Raw genomic sequence first — 10,130 nt, forward strand, 5'->3', positions numbered from 1 at the left:
GTTGAAGAAATGTGTACTTTCTCTTAATACACTCTTACAAAGACGTATGGTATGTTTCTCACACGTTTTCCATTTGCTGTGAATGTTATCTATTTCTGGGATCTGGTCTTTTTTTTTCTTAGTGTTATTTGTGTTGCTTCTGTAGCATTTTTTGGATGGCTTTAGACTATTGAATCCAATAAGAAAGTATCAATCGCAATTAATACCTCAAGTGCTGTTTCCATTTTCTCTGAAAGGGAATTTGTCAGAAGGATTTCACCATCCAATCTATTCATATGCGAATGTAGCACTTTCAAAGACAAATCCAGCAATACCTTTACCTGGCCAGTCCAGTCCTCGATTACTGAGAAATCAGCGTTTAAATTGCTATGCAAATGAGGTTGAAGGACTATAGCAGATCTGAATCCTCTGTCACTCCAGCTCTATTCAGTGCCCAGTGCCGCTGTAATGACCAGAGGTCCGAATAAGATCCAGTGAGTCACAAACCAAGACCAAGGCAGAAATCTCCAACGGTATTTACTCAAAGGCAAATTAATCAAGGTAATATGGAGAATATTAAGGCAGATGCACCCCAAAGATACACTAGCTCAGCAGCAGCTGAAATCACTGTGCCACTCCAAGGTCTCCTGAGAACTGTATACTACAACAGACTAGTAAGAAATTTACCTAACAGGCAACTAAAAACAGGAACAAGTGTAAATTGAATGTAGTGTTATTAAGGGAGCCCCTGGAATGGCACATTGAGTATAACTTACACAACTCTAATATAAGATACACCTCTAAAGTAACAATTTTACACTCTGAGCAGAGATACCCGGGTATCTATAACTATGGTACCGTATCCTGAAATGGATTTCCTCTCAGGCAGGAATCCGCACAGGCTGCAGCCAATCCTTATCTTCAGCGCCAATAAGTTACAGCAAGCTCCTCTTGTCTTGTCGGCCGATGCCGAGCCCAAACGCCGGGGACTTAGTTAGTGGTCTCACGATGTAGTCTCTGCTTCTGTAGCTCCTAGGAATGCTTCCACGACAATCCGTCCGTCTCTGTATCAGCAGTCTGCCCAGACTTGTTTCTCCACTCAATGCACAGGGAATCCACAGACTTCCAAATTCGTACTGGGTTCTTAGCAAAGTCTCCGTCTTTACTTAGATAAAGGGTTAACTCCTCTCCAGGAAACGTTAGCAACACAAGTCTCTCACAGAGTTAAACAAAAGGTTAGCTCTTCTCCAGGGGAACGTTAGCAAAAAAAAGTCTCTCAAAAGCTTCTTTTCCTCCAAAAACACTTGCAGTAAATCCACACAGTCTCTTTTTAAGATCTCACAGCAGCTTCTCCTTTTCTTCCCGCCTTTTCTCTCTCAGCTCTCACTTCTCACTTTCACTTTACACTCGAGACACTAGACCCCACCCCGCAGCACACATTGTCTCTGGGAGGTCTGTCCTCTGCTGCAACAGGCAAAAACCACAGGGTCCTAGTGCCCTCTCAGTGGGACTACAGTTCACCCTCTTACACCGCCTCCACTGTGCCGCCTCCACTGGCTTGACTGACCACCTCTATTCTGTGTGACTTCAGGCCAAGGAGCAATCAGTTAAGCAGGAGGAGGTGATACTGGACAGTAATAGAGCTGGATTGATAGAGGCTTCAGATCTTCAACCTCATTTGCATATTAACGCTGATTTCTCAGTAACGGAGGAATGGACAATATAAAGATGTTGCTGGACCTGCCTATGAAAGAGCTACATGCGCATATAAATAGTTTGGGGAGTGAAATCCTGCTGACAGATTCCCTTTGAGGTATTACAAGATAGTTTTGTATGGGAACATTTCTTAAAATATATATGTGTAACCATGAGTACAGCATAGCAATATGTTGGGTAACATCTAATTGTATAGGCAGGTACATGGACAGTCATTGACTATAACACCCTTCCAGGTGACCACTGAGAAACAGCAATGTAAAGTCATCAGGAGACTATTGCAATGGTGCTTTCCTAGGGACAACCCATTTAACGAGGGTTTCTGTGACTTTGATTCTCAGTCAGGACCAATTCTTATAGCTTATGTTAAGCTTACACTGGCCGACTTGTGTAGTTAACCAATGGCCGATAGTCTACTAGTGTGCAAGATGGTTGTTTAAAGGGAACCTGTCACCCCGAAAATCGCGGGTGAGGTAAGCCCACCGGCATCAGGGGCTTATCTGCAGCATTCTGTAATGCTGTAGATAAGCCCCCGATGTTACCTGAAAAAGGAGAAAAAGACGTTATATTGTACTCACCCAGGGGCGGTCCCGCTGCTGGTCCGGTCGGATGGGTGTCTCTGGTCCGCTCCGGCGGCTCCCATCTACATTACAAGACGTCCTCTTCTGATCTTCAGCCACGGCTCCGGCGCAGGCGTACTTTGCTCTGCCCTGTTGAGGGCAGACAAAATACTGCAGTGCGCAGGCGCCGGGCCTCTGACCTTTCCGGCGCCTGTGCACTGCAGTACTATCCTCTGCCCTCAAGAGGGCAGAGCAAAGTACGCCTGCGCCGGAGCTGAAGATCAGAAGAGGACGTCTTGTAATGAAGATGGGAGGCGCCGGAGCGGACCAGAGACGCCCATCCGACCTGACCAGCAGCGGGACCGCCCCTGGGTGAGTATAATCTAATGTCTTTTTATCCTTTTTCAGGTAACATCGGGGGCTTATCTACAGCATTACAGAATGCTGTAGATAAGCCCCTGATGCCGGTGGGCTTACCTCACCCGTGATTTTCGGGGTGACAGGTTCCCTTTAATAACCTGTTTGTACAGGTCAACGGCACCTTCCATGTGCACCAAATGAGTAAGGCCATGGTCTCACATTGAGTATTTGGTCAGTTTTTTATCTCTGTATTTGTAAGCCAATATCAGGAGTGGAACAATAAGGCCGAGGTCACACTTGCAAGTGCAATGCGAGAAACTCGCACGAGTCTGTCACGTCAATTCCTGGCACAGCCGCCGGCACTCGAGACCGGAGCTTTCAGCTGCATAGAAATACATGTAGCCACACACTCTGGTCCTGAGTGCCGGCGACAGTGCCGGGCATTGATGCGAGAGACTCGTGCGATTTTCTCGCATTGCACTCGCAAGTGTGACCCCGGCCTAAGAGGAAAAGTATAATAGAAACACGTCACCACTTCTGTATTTTTCACCCACTCCGGGTTTTTGCTTACAAATACTGAGGTAAAAAAAAAAAAAAAAAAAATCACCAAATACTCAGCTTATACACGTGGTCTAATGGTTTGTTTACATAGCATGATGTGCTGCCGAGGCTACATTAGCTTGTGTAAAAACCCTGGTATTCTGCATGTAAATGCAGTTTTGGCTAAACCTAAGATAAACAAAGGTCCTCAAGGTGTGAACCTCACCTGAATTTAGACTGATATTGGTCAAATTTGTCAGAGTAAAAGGGAATGTCATAAACTATTTCTTATGCTATAAAATGTAATGAAGAAAGTTAACCGCAGCACTCTATAAGGACTTCCAGGAACCAGGTCATCATACCCACACAGATGCTGCGTCCCGATCTCCAAGGAGCTCACGTGGATAAAGTAAAGAGATAAAGTAAAGTAGAGTAGAAGGACGGCATCCAAACTTGAGTGAAGTCAGAAATCTTTTTTATTCTGCCAAATACAGTGCAACGTTTTGACAATACCAGCCATGCTTGATGAAGACGTGTATTGTCGAAACGTTGCACTGTATTTGGCAGCATGAAAAGATTTTTTTACTTCACTGAAATTTGGATGCCGTCCTTCTACTCTACTGAGTACAAAATGTAATGTATCTCTGGTCAGTTTTAGAGGAAGGACTATGAGATGCTGTATACCCAGAGTCATTCAGCTCTGCCCCGTCGGTAATAACTACAACTTCTAGATTACTTAAAACCTGAAATCTTTATTGAAATACACAGGACGGTCAAATAATGCTTCCAGGTGGTGAACAGGTCAGTTAGGAATGAAGGACGTGAGTATCATTGCTTTCTGATACAACTTTTCCATCCACTATCTTCTGTGTTGTTGTGATGACCTTCTTCACAGTCTGTGTTGTTGATGCTGAAACTGCGTCTTGGAGACTACAAATGGAAAATGTAAGAAAGTTTAGATGAATAGTAACGAGATGATCTACATATAATCATCGCAGTAACCTAGGGGATAGCATTACTCCAGCTAAAGTAATATGCATTACATTTATACATTTACCCCATGCATATGTAGAGTTTTCCATTTGTTTTGTTTTGTTTCATTTTTTCATATATACCTGTCAGTTAAAGGGATTTTACAGGATTAGAAAAGCCTAACTTTTCTAAAAAAAAATAAACCAAGCACAACTCCTATCCAGAGGTTGTATATGGTATTGCAGCTTATTTCCATTAGTATGGAGCTACAATATCACCCACAACCTGGGGACACTGTGGCAGTGTTTCATGATATCCCAGCCAGGTTTGTTTTTTCTAAATTCTGTACATGCCCTTTAATCGGATAATTGGATTTGATAGAAAGAAATGAGATTGTAAGCGCCACTGGACACATAGGCTATGTAAGGGATACTTACTCAAAATCATCCCCATCGAGAAGACGTCTGTATGTCTGGATTTCGTGTTCTAGTCTTAGTTTGGTGTTGAGTAAACTCTGGTACTCAAGCTGTTGTCTCTGGCAGTCATTGCGTATTTGTGACAGCTCTGCCTCTAGAGCCTGGGCATTGGCACCGAGCGCCTCCAGTTCCATAGCATACCGAGATTCAGTTTCATGGAGAGAACCTTCAAGACTTAGTTTCTGTGAAATCGAGAAATTATATTAATTACAGAGACCAGCAGAACCATACATAACTTGTGCCTGGATTCTAAAGCAAAAACGTTAAAAGCCCCAACCATACTTTGACCACCCTTAGTGTCAAGTGAAATGGAAAGTCTATGATACTATCCTACTCTAAATTATCTCTTCCTAGCCTACTCTAACTTATCTCTTCCTCCAGTTTTCCATTGTCCTTTCCATTTTTACCCTCTCCATCCACAGCAGTGATTCTAACTGCATCTCATGTTATTTGGTGGCACCGCCTTTTACTGTTGGCCCTACCGCAGCTGTTACGCCCGTTGTTCTGACACCCGTGCTTTGTACGGTGATTAAAATTCATTTTTCTACCTGGTTTCGTAGAGTTTCAAGCTCAATTTCCATAGACTGTATGTTGCGTCTAATCTCTGTTACGGTGGACCTTGCGGAGTGAAGAGCCTCGGAGTCCTGTGTGACTTGTACTGTATGTTCCTCCACCTGTACACAAGCAAGACATGCTCCACTTAACCACAGATGGGCCAGAAATTTGAGAATGTTTTTAGCACATCAAAAAAAGGTTTACATTATTGTCATTCCACATAATTTTCTTACCTTTGACTGGTACCATTTCTCGGCATCTTCACGATTCTTCTGTGCCAGTGCATCATATTGTGCTCTGATGTCTGCCATAATCTTACCAAGGTCTTGCGTTTTGGGGGCATCTACCTCCACAGTTACTGCAGAACTAGCTATTTGTGCATTGAGTTGGTTAACCTCCTACAAAAACACAAGAAAAAAAATTAACCTGGCTCCCATGTTGTAGGTTTTCCATTTCTCTACACCAACCAACAAATTGTTATTTCTTACATCTCCATGGCTCTTCTTCAAGAAGATCAGCTCTTCCTTCAGAGACTCAATCTCATTCTCCAGGTTCAGTCTGGATATATTGGTATCATCAATGACCTTGCGCAGCCCAGTAATATCAGACTCCACAGACAGTCGGATAGCCAGCTCTGACTCATACCTGAAGTGGGAATGAAGGGAAATTAGAAGATAGACATCTCTTTTGCCTTGTTCTATAATTTCCATATGGTTCCTTGGTTGTGAACGCAAATTTTACATGTTTTGTCAAATCATAATTCATGCCTGATACAATAAGAAAAGTTTATGATCACCTGGCTAATTGTAAAGAAAAAAGAAACTTTGCATGAGCTCAACAGAATATCAGACTTACTTTACTCTGAAGTCATCGGCTGCGAGACGGGCGTTGTCAATCTGGAGAACCAGCTGAGAGTTCTCAATTGTGCTGTCAAATACCTGCAAGCAGATGAGAAAAGATCAGCCCTAAACTTAAGGAATAGAAAAGTACAGCAGGTTGATGTAAAAGGTGATGAGCAACGTGAGGTTCTGATATAGTATTGTTTTATTAAGTCATACATCTTTAGTGATTTGGTCAGCATTTGAAAACGATCACAGATTACATACAGATTAGCTCAACAAGTGACGTGTGAACATTAATCCTTGGAGCCTTGCTCTTGCATTCACTTCACTAATGATTTGTTTGTCGTTCTCCATCTCTGGCAGGAAGAGAATCCGCTTAACCTCATCCTGTCCACACCCAAGTGCTTCATTTTCTCCTATTTCCCAGAGAGTCTGCATCACCCATATCTTATATTCTAAGACTATATTGCTAAGAAAATAGCAATATTGTATTCATTTTTATATAAATTCTAGTTTGAGAAATAAAGATAAGTGTATATAAAAAACAAAAGTCCACACCTGTTTCCGTAGAGCTTCCAGAGTCTTGAAATATGGGCTCCAGTCCTTGGAGGGTCCTTTCTTTTCCATATGTTGACGGATCTGCAGCTCTAGTTTCTCATTTGCGCCTTCCAGACTGCGGACCCTCTCCAGGTAAGATGCCAGGCGGTCATTGAGGTCTTGCATGGTCTCCTTCTCATTCTGAACACCTCCTAGCAGACCAGCTCCAGATGTTAAAGTGCTGGAGCCACCACCAAACCCTGAACCCAATGTAGATACCCTGGATACCGAGATCCGGGCACCTGAGCCTCCTGCCCCAGCATGGACACTGGAAGCACTGCTGCCCCCTGCAAACTGAGAGCCAAAGGTAAAGGGGCGCTGTTGTCTAGAAGAGTAGGTGGAAAAAGAGGAGAAGCTCATGGTGACAAGTTACTGGATTACAAAGGATCTCAATGACCACTGGAAAGAGCTGCTGGCTACTCTGTCCTACTGTGAGAAGAGGAATTTATACCTAGTGCTAGCAGAACAGGGGAGTGACATGACTCTCCTCCCTCTGTAATCCTGCCCTCTGCAAGTAGGGGGGAGGACTGCCTAGGGGAAGGGGACAGGTTTCATTCACACAAAAGTGTTCAGTTCAGAGCTCGTTATCAGAAAAAAAAGAGGCAGAAAAGTATGATCACCCGCACCATGCAGCTTCATAGACACAGCAGAAGTGCCTAAAGTCCAGGCAGATACTTCTAGCTAACATCACTATTACTCTGTGTGCACTACTAGAAGGTTTTACTTACATTTTGGCAGAGGTGTCCTGGGTCTCTATATTTTATGTATTTTATGGTGGTGCTGAATTCACCAAAATATGAACAGTGCTTTTTTCTGTTACACAGTAAGAAAGGAGCATTACGCCACATTCAGATATCAATTTTTCACGTGCGTATTCTGTGTTTTCACGGTTTGAACACCTAGCCATTAAAAGGAACCTAGCCACTAATACATGCTGCCCGATCCGTGGACAGCAATGATCAGACCTTGGCTGCATGATTTCAGCCATATATGTTTAACTCTGACATGCACAGGTGGGTCATGGCAGCTTCTTCTGCCCACTGCCTGGGGTTGACATTTCTTTCCTTATATATGTGTAATGCAGGTGACCAGATGCAACGCACAGAGGACATGAGGCAAGAACAGTCAGTGAACGGTGTAATTTACAGCATTTATAAGACAATCGGTGCTGTTAAACAAAGTAAATCAACAATAAACCATATAACGATGTAATAACAATGGAAGCTCTTCAGTATATAACACTAATGTTCTCTTTACAAGGAGGTTACGCTCATTCACGGGAGTAATCACGCAAGATCTTCCTTCAATTCAGGCCCTAGTGGGGGTCACCGGCTTTTCCCATTAGGCTGCAAATATTTCTGACTAGTAAAGCACTATGAGCCTCCCACGCAACAACCGGCCCTTTCCCCACCTGACGTCCTAGCCCAGATCATCCCCTGTACGATATGTTTAACTGGAAGTGACAGTCCTGCTCACTCACACTGTTCCTCTGGTCACCGTTTCCTTGCGGGTTTTCGATGCTTGACCGTTGGCGGATGTCTCCTGGGCCTAGGGCAAGAAGGACTAGTCTCGACTCTTGACAAGTGTTGTCTTATCCCTGGAACTTGACCGGCGTAGGGCGCAGTTCCTGGTCTTGACCAGCACAGTTCAGGACTCTGGCTCTTAACTGGCACAGTCTGATCTTTGGGTCTCATCGGGCGTCATCTGGACTTAGTCAGGCGATGACCGGCACTTTAGTGATGTAGACTTTCCGTTAAGGCTACTTTCACACTAGCGTCGTACTCGGCCCGTCGCAGTGCGTCGGGCCGACATACCGACGCATACTGTGGAAGCGCCGCACAACGGGGGCAGTGGATGCATTTTTCCAACTCATCCGGGAGGTGGGGGCGGAGTTCCGGCCACGCATGCGCGGTCGGAAATGGCGGACACAACGCTCAAAAAAACGTTGCAAGCAACGTTTTTTTGTTCGGACGGTCCGCCACAACACGACGCAACCGTCGCACGACGGTTGCGACGTGTGGCAATGCGTCGCTAATGTTAGTCAATGGGGAAAAAACGCCTCCTGCAGACAACTTTGCAGGATGTGTTTTTTCGCCAAAACGGCGCTAGTGTGAAAGTAGCCTAAGGCACCAAATATCCCTGCAGTTTAGCGAGCAGGGCTTCTATATCCAGGAACTTTGTCGTGCGAGTCACCTAACCAGGTATAGCACAAAAACTTGGTTCCCTCCAAATCTTCTGGTACAACTTAGTTCCACCTGGTTTCACCAGGCCAGCAGATGGCGGTCTTTCCTCACTAATGTCACATCATGTAGTGACTCTTCAGGGGTTTCACTGCTTCCATTTACACTCGCAGGCAGGGAGAGACCTGTCACTGGATGGGTGTGAGCAGGGAGATGCCGTCAGGGATCGAGTCGCATGCAAGACCAGTCGTACGGGCGGATCTCCAGTGACTATTAAGCTATGATGTTCTCTGAAATGCCTCAGCATATGGCTGAAATCATGCAGCCATCATTGGATTTATGCTGCCCGTGGATCCATGTTTTTTTCAAATCTTGTGTCTGCAAAACAATCACGGAGTTTAGGGGATGTTTTACAGGATAGCACTCTGCCCAATGTTATATTATAGGGCACTCCTGATCAGCGATTATTATCTCATGCCGTTTCGGCATGTGAAAACAATCTCAGCATGCTGCAAGTGCATCCGAAAATCGTATAGCATGCAACCCTATAAGTTTAAGGGTGCGTGTGAAACATCGGACTGCACTCGGATGTCATCCAAGTGCAATCCTATTACAGCGTATGCTGACAATGGAGGAGATGGAGAAATTACATTCTCTGTCTCCTCCGCACCTGTGCTGCAAATCTCTCATGCGAGAGCATCGGAACACAGTGCACTGACCCTCAGATCTGACAGAGCTGAGACGAGCGCCATTTCCATAACCAACCTGATTCTCTCGCATTAGAGAATATACACCAGTGTGAGCGAACCCTTAAAGGGAACCTGCCACCAGAAAAAATGCTGTTATCCTGCAGATGTAGGGTTCATCTGGAGGGTAATAGCGTTATTAACCTGCCCCGTGCCCGCACTTAGCTGAACGATGCTGGGAGAAAAAAAACTTTATTCTCCTCAGCAGGATTCCAGCTTCAGTCACGAAGGTGGCACCGGCGCCGGTTCAGTCACCGCTCTCTATGGCAACTGTAACCATGGCCCCGGCACTGACTGACACTGGCTCTGTATTGGGGCTTGCTTTCAGTCAGTCCCGGTTACTGAACTCGCGCCGGCGCCACCCCTGTGACTGAAACCTGAACGTTGCCAGGAAGAATAAAATTCCTTTCCCGGCAGTGTTTGGCTAAGTACGGGTGGTGTGAAGATATGCTTTATACGGGTATGTGCACGTGGAACTTTTTGAAGTCTTTTGCGTCCTGAATATTTGCTCAAAAAATCCTTAAAAAATTCTTCTTATTCATTTCTACTGTAAAATCAATTTGCAGATCATATGTTCAGTATTTTGAACATTTTTCCTCCTCTGCAT

The 10,130-nt window shown here is 44.7% G+C and overlaps 1 protein-coding gene across 1 annotated transcript; it reads right to left on the reverse strand.

Annotated features, from left to right (window-relative positions):
* Positions 1-3,887: 3,887 nt before the first annotated feature.
* Positions 3,888-7,063, reverse strand: KRT18 (keratin 18). The gene is made up of 7 exons (XM_069758796.1): positions 6,559-7,063; positions 6,014-6,096; positions 5,647-5,803; positions 5,392-5,556; positions 5,152-5,277; positions 4,565-4,785; positions 3,888-4,085 (listed from the first exon to the last, which is right to left on the reverse strand). The coding sequence occupies exons 1-7, from the start codon at positions 6,955-6,957 to the stop codon at positions 3,962-3,964; spliced, it is 1,275 nt and encodes a 424-aa protein (XP_069614897.1). The 5' UTR covers positions 6,958-7,063; the 3' UTR covers positions 3,888-3,961.
* Positions 7,064-10,130: the final 3,067 nt, after the last annotated feature.

Source organism: Ranitomeya imitator, chromosome 3, assembly GCF_032444005.1.
Source record: "Ranitomeya imitator isolate aRanImi1 chromosome 3, aRanImi1.pri, whole genome shotgun sequence".
Classification (NCBI taxonomy): domain Eukaryota; kingdom Metazoa; phylum Chordata; class Amphibia; order Anura; family Dendrobatidae; genus Ranitomeya; species Ranitomeya imitator.

Excerpts from the sequence above, each read along its gene's own strand:
- KRT18 (XM_069758796.1), bottom strand. The coding sequence starts at position 6,957 with ATGAGCTTCTCCTCTTTTTCCACCTACTCTTCTAGACAACAGCGCCCC. Across the intron at positions 5,557-5,646 it reads TGAAGAAGAGCCATGGAGAT|GAGGTTAACCAACTCAATGC; the intron begins GTAAGAAATAAC and ends GTGTTTTTGTAG. Across the intron at positions 4,786-5,151 it reads TTGAAACTCTACGAAACCAG|AAACTAAGTCTTGAAGGTTC; the intron begins GTAGAAAAATGA and ends TCGATTTCACAG.